At 40.3% G+C, this 18,416-nt stretch overlaps 1 protein-coding gene across 2 annotated transcripts in view; it reads right to left on the reverse strand.

The window, feature by feature from the left end:
* DPP4 (dipeptidyl peptidase 4) overlaps positions 1-18,416 on the reverse strand; it is a 74,549-nt gene that overhangs the window by 5,557 nt on the left and 50,576 nt on the right. The window contains exons 18-23 of one of the 2 annotated variants that reach the window (XM_073305625.1): positions 16,752-16,850; positions 14,376-14,445; positions 12,172-12,366; positions 10,964-11,018; positions 6,151-6,250; positions 3,610-3,674 (exon numbers count right to left, since the gene is read on the reverse strand). In XM_073305625.1, coding sequence (XP_073161726.1) covers positions 3,610-3,674; positions 6,151-6,250; positions 10,964-11,018; positions 12,172-12,366; positions 14,376-14,445; positions 16,752-16,850 — 584 coding nt within the window. The remainder of the gene's footprint in view (positions 1-3,609; positions 3,675-6,150; positions 6,251-10,963; positions 11,019-12,171; positions 12,367-14,375; positions 14,446-16,751; positions 16,851-18,416) is intronic. The other variant, XM_073305626.1, reaches the window with a different exon arrangement.

The following is an 18,416-nucleotide window of genomic DNA, read 5'->3' on the forward strand; positions in this document are numbered from 1 at the left end:
TGGCATAGTCTCAGCTAATAGAACAAATGTCAAATCAGTACAAGATGGCATATTTACAAAATTGTACCCTGTTTTGCATAACCTAATGATGCAGCAGTTCTTAAGGACTGAACATTTCAAATCTGCTAGCGAAGGATTGCCAAATCTATGACTGTTTCAAACACTTGCCAAAAGCATATCAAATTCAGAGTGAACTGCAAAATAATCTCTTTCACAAGTTGAACAGTCCCTTTTGTAAGCTCTAGGCCCCTGTCATGATCTCTCCAACTAAGCCCCAGGACTCTCCATAGGCTGGTGACCCACTCCCCTACACATCAGCCTAGGGCTTGCACTCTTTGTGTTAGCCCCTACCTCTGGTGTGTTATAACTTCCATTAACTTCAGGGATCTGCCACCTTTACAAACCTCCTCCATTACACAAGACTCCCTAGTTAGCCTACAGGACAAATTGGGCCAGATTTTATTCTCATTTACATTGGTGCAACCCCATTCTACAACCTCCACTGAGGGGAATGGAACAAAACTGGTCTCCCTTCTTTCTCTGTGCTGTATCTCTGCCCTGCTACTGTTGCCACACACTACTACCAGTTCTAGCCATGCTTGCGCCCCTTCCTTTGCCAACTCTCTTATTTTCATACTTCAAGGCCAGCCTAAAAATAGCCATCCCACCTAATTAGCTTGCTAGCAGGATGTGAGTTTAAATCATCTCTCAAACTTTCTTCCCAACATCAAAAAGGAACCTGAACCTCAAAAAATTTAATTCCAAATGTACGGATGGAACTGATATTGTGACAACGTGCGTGAAAGGCAACAACGTGAGGGCCCTAGCACTCTGATTAGTGCATCACAGTGTCACACAGAAGACCAGGGCTCGGCTTCTGGGTCTAGTCGCTGATTCACATGTGAGCAGTGGCTGTCAGCACTAAAGTGGTAGAGCCTTCAGTATTTAGAGGGGGAAGGAACATTGCCTTGCTGATACCTTTCTGGTTGAGGTAAGGGCAGTTTTGATAGACAGAGGCTGTACCAGCTCTCCTTGATGAGACGGAAGGTCATTGTTACAGAGCCTTGAAGAAAGGGGCTAATTTCTGATTGGGGTCAGCAAGGTTCCAAGAAACAAGGTTCTCAGGAGCAAACAAATTCCCAAAATGAATCACTGGGGGTACTGAACAGGCAAAGGAATAGAGCGTCTTTTGACTCTTGCAGCACACAACGAGCAAAGCCTGTAGTCAAACTTTTCTACCTCTAGAGGAAGGTGTTTAGTGTGACAACATGATCTATATCATCACCCCCTTCTCCATCTAGCCACCATCCTCCCCAATTAGTCTTCTGAGTAACACATATAAAACCTTTAGCTCTTGGTACTGGCAGTTTCAAGGTGGACATTGCCAGCAATGGATGCTGTGCCAAGAAAATTCAACTCCTGGCATGAAAGGATCAAACAGTCCTCTGATGCCATCTGTGCCGTGAAGCTGGAGAATGACTTTGTGCACCCAGTATGTTAATGTTCCATTCTGTAGCAAGAATGTGACTTATATTTACATTATTACCTAGCTGATCTGCTACTGTTCTCACTGCCTTAAAAGGAGGATACTTGGGGCGCGGGGGAAGGCCAAAAGGAAGGTTGATAGAGCTAACAGCTGGGAAAAAGCAGATCTGGTCAGGCAAGGAGGCTATGATGGATCATGATCTGTCCCCTGTAACAATGAAGCCATGAAAAGTCAGATATTGTTCAAGGACTCTTCCAGCAATCATCACCACTTTCAGCAGCTTTCAAGTGAGCCAGGTCATTGCCACAGGATAGCTTGTATTGCCTATGTAAATGTGACGGGTTCTTAAAGCAGATATTTCAGTCTATCTAAATATTTCCTAGAACATTCACTGCATCTCCCAATGAACACAATTTACCGTTCTTTGCTTGTAACCCACGGGTGGTTTAAGACTAATTGTGTGCTGAACTCACCAAAATTACCAACCCTCCATTCCCTGTCTCCTCCAGACACACACTCTTCCCCGTGTATTTCCCCCTCTCACAATGGACTCTTTGACACTCCTTTCTCAGCTCCTCCCAGCAAACAGACTCTTGGAACCAAATTAACAGCTGAACTTCAGATGAGGTTATGAGGGCTGAACAGGTGCATCTCTCATAATCTGGGGCTTGTTAGGTGCTGGTTTGGTCCCTGGTGCCTACAGGAAGCCCTAATTTGTGCCTGGCTGCCAAATGCTCATATAAACCATTTTGGCAGCCAGGGCACAGAAACATCCCAGCCACGCCTCCATTCCTACAAGTCATGCTGACTCTACTCCTACCAGAGAATCCCACTACACTGGTGGAAGTCCCTGGAAGCATTTAAAATGGCTGTTTTATGCTCCCCTAATTCTTGTTAGTAGCTGGTCCCATCCCTAGTGTAATTTAGTGACATCTCAGAGCTGCTCTGCTTTACCCACAGCTGCTTACAGCTCCAAGGGGTTATTCAGGCAGCTGGTCTACAGGTCAACATGGTCCTGTTTCTTTTCCTTCAAGAAATCCACTACACCATGGGCTGTGGGAGGTGGGCTACAGCTTCTAGGCTGGCTCAGTGAGTATTCCATTGTGCTATGGGAATCTCCAGTTATCTGGTTAGACCAGAAGTATAACAACTTTGTTGACGGAGTAGGGTCCAAGTTCCCTTAATTTGATTTCCCCACTTCAGTTTGGATTGAATCCTCAGATTCTGAACAGGAGCAGTGTTGCTCTCTTGCAAATTTACTGCAAGTCTTGGAAAAAAATCAAAACCAAAAACAAACAAAAAACAACACAGAACTGTTTCTAACTCTCATAAGTATGGAGGAAAATGTGAAAATATGAAGTGCAATCTACAGGCTCCAAAACCAGAAAGCATATTAAGAATATATATATATATTTTAATCTAATTATTTTTAAAATAATCATGCTTTTTGGGGACCTGAGTCATGATTTTTGAAAGCTACAGGTCTGCAATACTGCAAGAGCGTTCCTCTTCATTTTTTATGCACTGTGTTTTATTTGTCATTTTACAAAGAAACACACAGTATTTGAGTTAATCTGACTGAATTGGGTAAAGGAGGCTCAGGATTTTTAATTTCCTGCAGGCCCATGACATTTTTTGTGGCATGAAACAAAGATAGATCTCTCTAAATTTAACAACATGGTATCCAAATAATCTAAAAAATGCACATTTCAAAACCTTAGAGGAACCACAGTGACTTCATTTTGGTTGAGTGAGTTTGTTTAAAGACACAGCATAGTTTGCCCAATAGCATATCACATTTTTAATTGAATCAGTTTCTTGGTATCTGAAATAAAACCATGATTTACAGCTTGTGATTACTGTTTGTAAAATATCCAGATCAAACTGATCTATTCAACATACCTCCAACCCCAGGAAAATAGTGTAACAACTTAATTCTAAATCCAGAAAGTAGTAACACTAGGACTTCTAGAAGCACAGTGTAACACAACTTGAATATTTAACACGTAACTTAAGAAGTTATTCTGGAAAAAATTGGAATGTATTAATAATTTCTTATATCATGTGCTCCAGTGAGAAAGTATATTTAAACTATGTAAAAAAGGAATTAAATACTATCTTACCTCATAGTTTTTCAGATTATCACTTGCTACAGGAAGACCCATGTAACGCTCTGTATATATTGAATCTGTAATATTAAAAGTGTGAATACAATATAGTAGAAGCCTTCTACTTTCATAAGTGCTTTTGTCTACCTGAGAGTCCACATGTTGTGTTACTCACAGACATAAGGTATGCATTACCATTTTGGAAAGAGTCACCATTTTCCCTAATGAGCTTCACAGGGTATCCATAATCATTAGGAATATTTAATGCTGCTGTTGCCATGGACACCTGAATGCTGAATATTAATATACACCTTGTGTCAATGTTACATTATTGTTACTCTTTCAGTCATCTTAAAGAAACTGCGGAGACTCTAGCATCTACTGACTGGTTTCTGAAAATCATCCAGATAAATGGTCTCAGGTATTTAGAATTTAATGATATTAAGAAAGGAAACTGCCAAAACTGGATTATTCCCTGATGACTGAATTGGACCTTATTTGCTTTATCTTTACATTTATATTCAGTATCTCAGGTCTTCTCAGAGATTTTTAAGTATGTTGTCTGATTTTTTTTTAATTGTCAGATTTGCTGCCTTTTTCTATACTAAAATCCACAAATTGAGGTACAATAAACACATTTCAATCTCTGTTTAACTATTGGTTACTACAAGTGTCATAGAGAACCACCTACATTTGATTTGCCTTTTTAATTCCACTGTGTCTTTTTCACTGATCTAGTAAATTACAGTCTGGAATTTTAGTGTTTTTCTGATTGTCACCGAAAATAAAATCTTTGCATAGGATTCCTGCTACATTGGATTATCTGCCCTAAAAGGTCATGACAATTTGAGTACAGCAACTACAGGTAACTGAAAGCTGCAAAATAAAATAAATAATAATAATAAATAAAACTTTCTGAACTAGAGGATGTATTTTTAAATGACCATTACATAACAAATGAGGGGAATAATCTGATGTGTGTCTCATTATGCTGCACATTCTAATGGCTACAATTACTCTGCAATTACTCACCACACAAGTTCATCATTTACATATAGTGGACTCCGATATGGGCTTTTGCAAATCACTAACATTAAACATCTTTTCTGAAGGTACTGAAAGCCAACATTTTTCTAAACCAATGTCACCAAAAGGGGTATTTAATCCCAAAGAATTCAACAGCACAGAGCCTAATATTTCTTGGCTATTTGACCTTAGTTTATGCAACTTTCCGCTTATGTTGTTTGACAAACATGCAGTAGCTTTAAAAGTTTAGTGTCAAAGGTTCTCAGTAATGAAGCTTGCATACAGTAGTAACCACAAGCTGAACATTCTAATTATTAAAGTAAAGCATTTTAAGTGACTACTGTGCTGGTCTAGTCTTGTTTCATAAAAAATGAATAACCCACCCTATCCTATCCCAAGTTAAACATAGAGAAAGATATTTAAATAGCTCCCTTGCGTATTAGCTAGGAAACTTATAGGACCAGATCCAACTCAGTGTAAGACTCCCCATCTTAGCTCAAGGCTACAATCTTGACATTGCTCCTTCTAACAAACAAGCTCCTACAGGCAATTATAATCTTTTGTTTTACATTATACATATAAAAAATTTATAAATAAGTCTTTTGTAAGAATAAATAGAACCTTGCAATAATCTGTTTTCAATCCTGCCACATTTTTCATGTGACAGCATTAAAGGACCAATCACGAACAAATCAATGTACTAAGTGAGACTAAGATGGGAGTGTTCCCTTTACTACCATAAAAAGAACAGGAGTACTTGTGGCACCACATGAAAGCTTATGCTCTAATAAATTTGTTAGTCTCTGAGGTGCCACAAGTCCTCCTGTTCTTTTTGCGGATACAGACTAACACGGTTGCTACTCTGAAACCTTTTACTACCATGTAAACACAGAAACTGTTTTTTGTTTGGCCCTACAATGAGTTATATGTGTACAGAGATTTTATTTTCCAGACATCCAGTCTCTTGATGGATTTTCTTCAGAGAATTAACTAGAATTATAAAATCTGAATTTTAAACTTAATGAAATAATTTTGATGCAATTCACATCTGTGGCTTAAAAATACTCAATGTCCCTTTAAGAGATAAATTTACAAACACAAATGTTGTTATTCTTCCTATAGTTCAATCTTGTAACCAAAGTAGTAATTTAAAGAAACAAGTACCAATAATAATTAATTTTATAACACTCAGTAATGATCTCTCAACACTTTAGAACACATGGCAGTTTATGAATTCAAATGCAGACATTTACATTATAGTAATATTGCAAATATTACAGTAATTCTGTGCTTTATAAAGGTTAAACAGATTATCTTAAATTTAGGATCTGACTTTTTAAATGAAAAACAGAATTTGGAGAGATTGTGTAATACTGAACAACAGCTCACCAAAACAGACCAAATGGCATTTATGAGAGATCATCCAGTTAATATACAATCAAAGTATTATACAATCAAAGAATCAATTCTCCGCAGCCTCTATGCTGCAAATCATATGAGAATATTTGTAACTGAGAAGACATCACATACCATAATATTGCCAGCGTGACACAGGGGCTACAGCTATTCCACACTTGAACACTTTACTTCCAGATCCAAGCACCATGGAGGTCACGTACCCCCCATAAGACTGAGAAGAAAACAATACAGTTATTTTAAGGGGTCCATCTGCTCCACTACTTTTGACACCTGTTTTTTATATTAAGACCTCCATCACGATTTTGGTACTCCCTCTGGAGCAGGAAGATCAAGAATCAAGTTTATGACTTGGGGAGTGACAATCTCCATTTCAGTCTGCTCCAGGGCAAGGCAACAACGCATTACCCTTTACTATGGGCAGATGTGAAATTCACAAACTAGCCCACTACACAGATGTTTAAGTACCTGATATGCAGAAACAAGCAGGCAGCATAATATCAAAAAGGTGTTACTTGCTGCCATAAGCAATTGCACTCAACAGTTTAGAGGCCAGTTTTGAAAATTTCCTCTTAACATTTAAAGAGAAGTAATTTTAGGAACTTATCCTTACCTTGCAATGGGATAACAATGGACTAACCCTCAAGCAGCTGCAGAGTCTAGTGACTTCAATGACATTCATACGCTTAGGGATCAGCACTCATGGAAGCTACTGCAGGATTGGGCCCATCAGTCCCAGTATGGCAAAGCACTTATACATGTTTAAGTTCAAGCACACAAGCAGTCCCACTGAAATCAATGGGGCTATCAATGCGTGGGATAGTGACTGACCAGTAACTGGAAGTTCTGCGAGAAGCGTGGTCCCTATCTGCATTCCACCATGTGCCCACAGCTGGAGAGTTGAAAGTAGTGTCCATTAGTCCATGCATGCACCCTGGTTCATCTCATACCTCTGTCTGAGGGGATAAACAGCAGGGCAGTTCCTTCTCTACTGTAAATCAGAGAAGATCCAAAGCAGAGGGAAAGGAGGACAAGTAGTGGAATACAGACAGGGACCACAGTTACAGGTCAGTAACGTCCCCTTCTTCTTCAAATGATGGTCCCTACTGTAGTCCACTGAGGGTGACTGAGAAGCAGTACCTAAGTAGGATGAGTGGAGGACCACCATCCCAAAGGAGGCATCAGCAGAGAAGTCCTGCACCAGGACAGAATGTCTTGCGAATGTATGAATGGAGCCCCACATGTCCACCGAAGGGCATCTCCTGAAGTGATGCCATAGTTGTTGCTTGTGCTCCAGTAGAATAAACTCTCACTCCATGGGGGGAGGGGTGATAGAGTAGAATGCAGCCAGAGAGCCATTTGGAGATTACCTGGGTAGAAATGGCATGCCCCCTGACTCTTTCTGCGATAGCGATGAAAAGTCTCAAGGATTTCCTGATTGATTTTGTTCTTTACAGGTAAAAGGCCAAGGCCTGCCAAACACAGAAGGAGCGGAGTCTTCATTCTCCTAAGGAATCATGTGGTTTTGGGAGGAACAAAGGTAAGTGAATTGATTGGTTAAGGTGAAATTCTGAAACTACAATGGGGGTGAATTTGGGGTGTATATGCAAAGTAACCTTATCCTTATGGAATATACTGTAAGGAGGATCTGCCATCATCGCTGCAAGCTTACCAACCCTTCTAGCTGAGGTGAGGGCTTTGAGGAAAGGAGAGACATGGAGCAAGAAGCTAAAGGTTCAGAGGGGGGCCTTGTGATTACTGAGAACAAGGTTCAGGTCCCTCTGGGGAGGAGGCTTCTGAATAGGTAGGAAGATTCTGATTAGGCCTTCCCAAAATCTAGTGGTCAGGGGATGTGGGAAGATGGAGTAGAAGGTGGATGGTATGCACTGACTGTCCCCAAATGGACTCACAAGGAGCTGATGGACAGGCCTGATGTCTTCAGAGAGAGGATGTAGTCCAAGATGAGAAGACTATCTGCAGTTTCTAAAAGAATGCTCCTTTGATGTACTCAAAAAGAAAAGCGTCTCCATTTAGCGAGATAACATCTTCCAGCAGAGGATGTCTCGCATGGTCGTGGAGCATGAGCATTCTAAGGATGATGCTCATCTAAATACCAAGCCTGGAGGAGGAGCAGATGCAGACCGGGGTGCTTGATCTTGCAGTTCCCCTGAGTCAGGAGCTCACTGGGAGTATGATCAGTAGTCAGAATGACATGCATAGGAGTTGGGAAGCCAAAATTGTCTGCGTCAATAAGAGGTGATCCGGATGACTCATGCCCCGTCCAGCCGGATTTTGCATAGAACTCCTGACAGGAGGGGTAGTGGAGGGAAGGTATGGCTGAACTGGTCTGTCCAAGGAAGAAGCAGAACATTGGCCTGGGAGTGGTGACCTAGGGCTCCTGTGTAGCAATAAGTGATGCATCTCCTGTTCCTTTGAGAGGTGAACAGAACCCTGCATAATATCAAATCATTGTGCTCCTACTCATGTCAACTGTAAAACGTTTGCTGAGAGAGTCTACAAGCACATTCTGCTTCCCCACAGGTAAGCTGCTGATAGGGTGATTCAACTGCTGACACAACAACTCCACATGCTGACTTCTTCTGCACACAGGGAGATGAATCTCACTCTTCCCTGCGTGTTGATGTAGAAGACAGTCGTAACCTTGTCTGGCATTATAAGGACATGGTGAGTGTGGATGAATGGAAGTAAGGACTTGCATAGCTTCTGGACTACTTGCAACTCCAGGACACTGAGGTGCATCTTGGAATCTTGAGATGTCCGGGTATCTTGTTCTGTGCAGCTGTTCAAGTGGGCTCCCCAACCGAACAGCAATGCATCTGTAATAATGATCCTATCAGAGAAGAAGGAAGAAAGAAGACGCCCATGCATACCCAATGAGGATTTGTCTACCATAATAGGGAAGACACTACCCTGGCAGGAAATGTTACCATAAGGTTTAGGGATAGCAGTTTGGAGAATACATCAACTGCAGCCACATTTGAAAGCAATGAAAGTGGAGTCTTGTGAATAGGGTGATGTAGGTCCATGAGGCCAAGAGAGACAGAAAGGTCTTGACCGATACTCTAGGGTTGCCTTCGATCTGCACTACAATATTGTTCACAGTCACTGTCCCTGGGCAAATATGCTTTTACGGTGATAGAATTCAAGGTGACCTCGAAGAAGTCCAGAGATTGCGTGGGGGTGGGACTAGATTTTTCAGGATTTACACTGACTCCCAGTGAGGAGAGGAGATGCAGCATTACAGAAGCTGACTCATATGTTTCCTGGAGGGGCTTGGTGACAAGTAGCCAGGCGTCGAGACAGAGGAAGTGCTAAGGGGTAGACTAGGCCCTGAAACCCCCGGCTGGAGGCCTTGTGGCCCTGCCACACCCCACCCCAGAACAGGGCAGTAGAGTGGCCAACCTGCCTAGAGTGGCTATGTGAGGAGCAGCCAATCAGGGCCCAGCTGGTCATTACAAGAAGACCTGCAGGGCCAGAGCAAGTTCAGTTCTTTGCTAGAGTTGGAGGAGAGTGGATGGTGCTCCAGACTGGCTGCTGGGACTCCATGAGGACAAGGCCATGAGATAAGGGTGAAGAATGTGCAAGAGCCATAAGGAAGTGGCCCAGGGAATTATAGCGGTAACACAGTTTATTTAAAGGGACATTGTGAACGGCTGCTATCTATAGGGTCCCTGGGCTGGGACCCACAGTAGAGGGCGGACCTGGGTCCTTGCCCCCGCCAGCCACTGGGAAAGTAGCCTGGACTTTGAGGCACCCCAGAAGGGGAACTGAACTGTAGTGGCCCAGCTGAAGAGCTGGGGGGCCAGAAAGGCCCTGAGAGGACAAAGATACTGCCTCCAGGGAAGGAGCCATGGGGCAATGCTCTATTCCGGAGCAGGGACAAACAGAGAGACATTACAGAGGGCTCTGAGAGAGGCCCCTGTTGGACTTGTACCCCGAAAGGGGCTTGCGTTGCTTTTATCTCACAGACTGTGCATGACTTGGCCAGAGGGCTGAGTCACTGAAGACCCACCACAAACAGAGAGAGAGTGCAGGCACACGCACTCAACCAGGTAGCACTCGCAAGAGGTGAGTGTGACCTCGTTACAGGAAGATAATGAGATCACCATGTCTGACATGAGCTGCTACAACCAAGAATATCTTGGTAAGGACTCTGGGGGCGGTCACTATTCCAAAAGGGAGCATTCTGTACTGAAAATGGTCGGATTCCATCATGAATATAAGGAACCGTCTGTCAATGGGATGAATGTCTAAATGAAAAAACAGGCATCCTTCACGCTGAGAGCCATAAACCAAATGTCCTTTTCTAAAGACGGGATTATAGATGCCAAGGTGACCATGCGAAATTTGATTTGCGAATGAAGTACTTGAGATGGTGGAAGTAGAGGAGTGATCGTCAACAGTCCTTCTTTTGCAATACCAGGAGATAAGTTGAGTAAAACCTCAAACCTGGTAAAACCTGGTATTGAGGACGGCTGTGTTCTACTGCTCCTCACTGCAATAAGGGGTTGCTCAAGAATACCCTCATGAGTGGCCTCCAAGGATGTGTGGGGAGGAGAATTTTGGAGGAGGCAGGTATGCAAACACTATCATATAGCCAGATTGGATTACGTTCAGCACCCACTTGACTGTGCAGGTCTTTTGCGCGCCAGAGGGACCATCACTCAAAGAATTACAATTTAGGCATGTGCTTTAAAAATTTCCTGAGGCAAGGCCTTAGTGAAGAGCTGCCAATTTGATAGCTCTGTAAATTGAGGTATCCCTTTCATCCATAGGACATGTTCAGAAGCAGCATCAGTGCAGACTTCATCACATTATGTAGCTATTGTGTAGAGTAAAAGATAACAGCTAAGTCTTTATAATTACCTAATAGAGATTCATCAGCCAAAGTAATCTGAATACTCACCCAGCCCCAAATAGCTATTCTGTTCTTATCGACAAAGCTCATTTCAGAAAATTTTCTAAATGCAAACAAAAATCAAACACTCACTAGATTGCAGAGATTTTAGAGTAGTAGTAATCACATGGAATTCCCTGTTTTCTGACATGCTGACATTTTAACTCACACAGCTAGGGCTGGACTAGTTGGGCCAGTGATTGCTTGAGACAAAATGTAATGTTTCACCTTTTTCTGAACTTCATAAAATCTGGGGATTTTGAAGGTTTTTGTGTGTGTAACTGACAGAAAACAAAACCTGGCGGCTTTGTAAAAAAAAATGCTCAGCTCAAATTTAGCCTAGATGATTTTTTGGTATGATATTGGCAGCCCCAAAGATATGAAATGGTAAGAGCCAGGGATTACATCTGGTCCTTACAGGAGAGATGAGGGCTGAAAAACAATCCCTGAAACTCAAGTCAGGTAAATTCCTTTTCAACACTGAAGTTTACCTCTCAGTGATACTGGTGCAATCTCACTGACTTCATTTACTTCAGCTAGGTCCACCAGTATAAGCTGAATGGTGAATAGGACTACAGGTGAAAATGCTGATTAGCTCAGCAGATACAAACAGAAGTCAGTCTTGATGAACTGAACACAATAATTTGTTTTAAAATATAGTCTGCTTTTTGTGCTCCCTATCAAAAAGTCCTTGGTCATCAGTCAACAGTTAAATATTAGTAAGGTAATGATTAGGAGATGGTATATAATAAACATACACATTTTGAAAATTGCACCGTAAGTGATTACTAGCACAGAGTCACAAAAGAAAGTTTGTGGACAAGTCCAAAGTAGAACTTGGGTCTCTTGACTCCAAGTCATATGCTACAGTGACAAGATTATCCTCTCTCTCTTTTATAATATTTCCACTAGAATAAAGTTTTTGCTGATGAAGCAGAGCCTCCCCTCACTGTACGTCATGATGTTCCTTGTTTTATTTATATACTAATTAAACATGACTACGGCTCAGCATATAGAATTAAACAGTATTTAGCCAGTTTTTTGGTACAAATTTCAGTGTAACTATTTGACAAATCTATTTCTGCCTCCCTCCCCCCTGATTTTTATGAGTTGTTTATTGAATAGAAAGAAGAGTGCCTTGGTTTATCACTCTTAAAACTTCAACAGTTGAGACATCAAGCGTTATAATAGTTAATGAAACAGTTCTGTGTGCTTACCTAGCTGCTGAGATTTGATCCTCTACTTCATATGTTCCCAATCTTCGATTTACTGCATGCATAATTTCATCTCCTTGGTAGCCACTTCCTCTGCCATCAAAGCTAGCCACAATGATCTGTTCTGTGCTTGCAAGGTATGTAGCCCAATTGATACGGAAAGCATAATCTACTTTCTGACTGCAGGGCCCTGCATAGCTGTGAAAGAATCCCAAAGGAGTAAAACATCTGTTGTTCATTTATTCTCTCATAAAGAATATGTGATACAGTTATTGCTGAAAATCAAACAGGCAAACTTAAAAACTAAACTGAGCATCAGAAATGTGTGAAACCCATCCACTGCTTACCCCAAACCCCTGCTTTTACTGGGTAAGAGCAGCAATCTTAGTGGAATTATTCACATGAATAAGCACTGCAGAACCTGGCCCTTTTTAGGAGGAATTCAATTGCTTTGCACTGTAGTAACAACCATGAGATGATTTCAATAGGGGATCAAGAATCCTAAGCAAAGTCCCTCTCTCTTTGTTTTGTCTCTTTGTTTCAAATTGATGCTATTGTTTAACCGAATGAATCTATTTCTGGTGCTCTGTTTAATTATTATTCATTATTTGTCTCATTAAAATGTTAAATCAACAGTAAACAGCCTTCACTTGTGAAAATACAAAACAAAAACCCCATGTTATTTCATCACACTTTCAGTGACTCATCAGTGAAATTTAAAAACAAAAAACCACCCTACAGACTAATCAAACTATTTCTCATAGAGGCTTGGAAGGAAGAAATGAGAAGTGATTGTTATTGTACTTTGTTTTTTAACTACTTTGGAGGCACTCAGATATTATGGACATGGGGCTGCATAAGTACTCAAACAGATACGGTTAGATTAGCTAGATCAGCAAGGATCATCTTTACTAATCTAGCATTCTGTTTCTGAAGAATTCATTGTGTGCTGTCTTGTTTATTCTTAATGGGAGACCTTACATGAGTAGGACCTGCAAGACTGGGCCCCAAAATAACCAACTCTATTTCCCTTTTGGGGAAAAAGGAGGAGCCTTTTTAAAAGGGAAAATAGGCATTAACAGAAAAAAATCTGAACAATAAAAGGACTCGTTATCTACCTCCTATGTCATGCACGTCACTTTCAAAACTGATCCATACATATGTCAGAACATCAAGAGGCCCTTTTAACAAGTGAAGGGGGTTTACTGTTCATTACAACTATAAGTAGGCAAATAATGAATAATTCTATCCAATGCTATTAAATAAAGAAAAAGAGGTCGCTGAGTTCTGTGTTGAGAGGAAAACAATGTAACTCCTGAATTATGCTATTCTCCTTGTGGAGCCAGTTTTCAGTAAATATGGAAGTTAGTTAGCCATTTCTATGCATAGCTAATTTCAGTCATTCTCATTAAAGAAAAAATAATTAATGAAAATACATTAGTATGAGCAGAAGAGAGTGAGGAAGAAAAGGAACAAAGAAAATATATTCAAGGTCCAGTGAATGTGTCTTCTTTTTTGTGCTTATGAATTCCTTGGCCTGATTTCTCTGTTAATATGAAGATTATCACATACCTGTACAATACAGTACAGTTCTCTTACATAAACCTAACCTACCTGAAGAGCAAATTTCTTTTCTGGGTTTTGGAACCAGGAAAAGTTAGACAAATTTGTCACTTAGCCACGGTTTTCTAGTCAGTTGCCTCTAATATGTATTATTGGTCCAACTGAAAGCCTGCTGAAGTCAATTGGATTCTATCCATTGACTTCAATGGGTTTTGGGTCAGGCTGCAAAAGGACTATGGTCAGCTGTTTTCAGAACAATCTGGAAACAGGGCCTGGTCCTCAAAGATAAAGGGGAACTCTTGTGTGCCCTGAACTCCTATTGACTTCAGTGGGAGCTGAGGATGCTCAGCACCTCAAGAAAAGGGCACAGAATCTTAGAGGATTATGCCTGAAGAGTATCCAGGGCCATAAGCAATAGATACCCTTGTTAAACCTTGCAGCATCTGACAGTCCACATGCTTAGGAGGTCCACTGTAGAACAAACCACATGACAATCTACAGAAAACTGGTATTCACAATGGCTTCTCTGTCTCTTAAACCCACTTTTAAAGGTAATTAGAGGCCAGTTATGTGTTTTCTGAAGTTATTAGAAGTCTTTGAAGGAAATGAAAGTGATTACGTTGCTAATGTACTTGAAGACTTACACATCAAGGAGCAGAGGGTACTTCTTCGATGAAGCAAAATGGGGAGGTAAGATCATCTGATACCACAATGCTAAAAGTAAAAAAAATAAGTTTGATTTGTATTAGTCGTGCTATGGAATAACTAACATACAGCCGCACTGTTCACATAATCAGTAAAGTATGTTTGAGTCATCCATTAATTTTTTAAAAATTGTACAAAAAACTTTATTTTATTCAAAAATGCCCTAAAACAAATTAGTCTAGATTTAGATTTACTAGGTTAATTAGAAATCTTGACTCATAATGTCTTCATGGTTTAAAAGTAAGTCACTGGAAATTCTGAAGCTGGTAGTTACAATTTTTTAAAAAAAATTATCAGTATGTTTTCTGTAGGTAAGAGTCTACATTTAATGTGGAAATCTTCACAAAGTGGCGTGCTGCCAGTCTGATATCAGCTCAGAAAATGCTTTTCTAGTCAACTTTCTAGCTCCCATGTCCCAAATGAGAGAGAAAATTGAGTGGAAATTATGAACTTCCCAGGTAAGTGTGGAACAACGAACTCCGTTCAATGGTCTATGAACAAAATCTAAGAAATGTGTTTTATTATATTTACATCATGGGGAATAGCAATATAATTCCATGCTTTTCCTCTCACAACTGTGATGGAAGAGCTGGGCTGATATGAGTTAACTAAACATATTAAGTGCAGACTGAGAAGGATATAGGGAGTTCTGCAGACTTAGTGGTTTGCTTGTTCACTGAAGGATTTTACTGGAATGGATGTTGCACACAGAGTGTAATGAGTGTTATAGGAATGTGTTGTGTTCTAATGGTTAGAGTCCAAGTGTTTCAGGAGTTTGTAGAGTTCAGACTACACATGATGTTAAAATATAAAGGTGCTAAGTGAGACATTCAAAAATTAAGACTCTGGGTCATATGCTGTTGAAAGTGTTTTTCCTCTGTGCTCTGTAGATATAGGTATACGCATCTTCATTGAGATGTACAAGACACATGGATTGAAGAGGATATTTGGATCTGAAGTTTAAATTAGTGGGATTTTTTTTTCTGTCCAGTGCTAAACAAAGAAAGAAGAGGAAATTCCCCTTACCCAACAGCTTCTACCCAGAAGAGATGAAGTAGTAAGAGGAAGAAGGAATAAAAAGATGAACACACAACTGATAGCATGAAGATCATCTTTAAACCTCCATCTTCCCTGGTAGTTTCCATCTTTAACCCTACTAAAAGTGTCACTAGAAATAAAAGACAGAAACACAAAGATAAAGGAGAGCTATAATATTAATGAGATAACAGTGGGAGGAGGGAGGTATCAAAAAAGTGCAACAAAGTTTGTAAAACTTGATTCCTGTAAGAATGATCATTTTGTTGAACAGAGTGAATGTGTGTCACAAAAAACAGGCTGACACTAGAAGTTGGAATCAAGAATAGTCCGGGAAGGCACTGTGCATACTTCTCATAGCCTATCAATGTTCCTCAACCAAGTATCAATTCAAGGCAAGACTCCAAGGAAACTTAAGAGGCCATGAGCCAAACCAACTGGTTTGGGTTCCTTGACACCATGCAAATCCAAACCAGCAAGATTCATAAAGCATTAGTGGCGAATTCACCTACTGGGCAATTTAGCCCCATATCTATCATCTACAATAACCACTTAAAACAAATTCTTTAAGCACTAACACATTGTTATATTGTTATTCAGAAAACCCGGAGTCAGTAGAATATTCAGGCATACACATACTTTTAAGCATGTGAGTCATTCCACTGACTTCAATTGGACTAATCACATATTGAAGTTACACACATGCTTACGTGCTTTGCTGAATTGGGGGCCTTAATAACCCAAAAAAGTTTTCTAGAAATTTAGATCCTGCATCTATTTTTGAATAATCATAGTACCACTCCAGCATGATCTCTGTCTTCAAACACAAGCCACCCACATTAAATGTGCCTTTAAATTAACATAAATGAGTAATCTCTTTAAACCAATTAAAATTCTACTATGAGCTTTCTGGCGTAGCAGCACTTTTATCCTTTAATTTTGACTCTTCACCCCACCACATATATTAGCAACTAAAGAGCAGTCATCCACAACATCATCAAGAAGAAAGCACAATGATATACACTCTACAAAAGAAATTTGTCAAGGGTAGCAGCTGGTTTTATTCTGTGTAATTTCAATGGTGCTGTCATTTCACTATTTACACACACACAAACTCTCTCTCTTTCTCTCTCTCAAAACTAAAAGTTTTAAGAACCAAAATAAATACAGCTTTAGTCTTCAATTAGAATATATTTAAGAAAGTTTCTAGCCTGGGATTTTTAAAATGTACTGCATCTTTCCTAAAAATGGTAAAGAATTAAGACATATTTTTAACTTACTGTATCCATTCAGACTAATGTTGTCAACTCTTTTGGAAGGCATTTGAATATCCTTCAACATACTGTCCAAATCTGTGTTGTTTTCCAAAATTCTGATGACTAAATAACAAGGTGGATAAAAATGTATTTAATTTAAATTTAAAAAATCATTCATTTTTCCTTTTTAAAAATAAACCTGTTTAAAATTCAATTTGAAATTGACAAGCTACATTAGGACTGAAATTTACTATAATCTATTCAAATAATTTAAATAAATAAAAATATGCTGAATCATTGAGCCCTCTTCAAATTCTAATGAGTTACAGGTTGCTATTTTTTAAAAAAGTTATATACACAATTGGGGGAAGATGCTTCAACTTTTGAGGTCAACTCAATTTCCTGTAAATTAAATATTCATATTATTTTCAGTCTTTTTAATAGAGCAAATGCTGGTATTTATATTTTTCTACATTTAAGCACTTTCAGTTTCTGTTGTTCAGAAGAACTTTTGCATACTGGGATTTTCAAAAGCACCTGTACAGATTCACACCCAGCTTCCATTGATTTCAATGGGAGTTGTGTGTTGTGCTTAGGTGCTTTTGAAAATCTCACTAGGGGTTAGATTCATAAAGGAGATTTAGGCTGAACATCGCAGTGCCTAACATGTAGGCGCCCTGCCACCAGGTGGAATTCACAGCTCTGAGTTAGGTGGCCAAGCTCGCTGTACAATGCATGGGGAGAGTTAGGTGCCTAAGAATGAGATTCACAGAAGCCAGCAAGCTGAGTGGAGAACTGCCCGAGCTAACCAATAGGAAATGCCAAAGAGAGGGGTGAGGCCCAATCCCTGCCCTCAGAGGGAACTAGATGGCTAAATCTCAGCCAGATGGATGTCCTTCTTTTTGTTTGGGATTCAAAGCTGAGAGCCCTCTCATGGAGTTAGGTGTCTAAGTCAGGCCTGGGGTTTGAGCACTTCTGGGGTGCTCAGGAAGCTGGCACCTGTGCCTTCAACAGCAGAGTTTGAGATCTGCCCCAGAATACTGCATAAGCCAGTAGTTATGGCATAGCTGCATCAGGCAGAATGGAGATTCAAACTCAGGTCTCCCATATCCTGCGTGAGTGCTCTGACCATTGGGCTAGTGTTTAGTGTCTGGCTGTATTATGTGCACGGCCCAATTTGGTAGATATGCTTTAAGGTGGATTCTGAGCACATCCATCAGATCCGCACCTTCAGGTGAGATAGGTGGGGGAGTGCCTAGCTTGTGACTTCAACCAAGGCTTAGGTGTGAGTTAGGCACCAAACAGTTCAGTGGTTTCAGGACTGATGCAGCTATGGACATGCCCAGTGGCAGAAATTTAGGTGCATAGGGGACTTAACCAGTGGAAATGTAGCTGCCTCCACAGTTAGGTGGCAATTAAGCAGGGGCTTTGTGGATCTAAATTGTGGATTTAGATGTCTAAAGTGACACGCACCTAAGTCCTACTTGTGAATCTAGCCCTATACATCCATCTGCATCTTTAGGTGCCTAATTACCTTTGAAAATCTGGCCTCTTGTGCTTCAAGGTTTTATAGCATTAGTAGATCTCATCTTCTCTCACCTGCTTTTTATTAATGGATTGGAAAAGGAAAACAAACTTTCCTGCTTTTTTTCCCAACACCCGATCAGTTTCTCAACTTTGAATGAACTA

Source organism: Lepidochelys kempii, chromosome 11 (genome assembly GCF_965140265.1).
Source record: "Lepidochelys kempii isolate rLepKem1 chromosome 11, rLepKem1.hap2, whole genome shotgun sequence".
Lineage (NCBI taxonomy): Eukaryota > Metazoa > Chordata > Testudines > Cheloniidae > Lepidochelys > Lepidochelys kempii.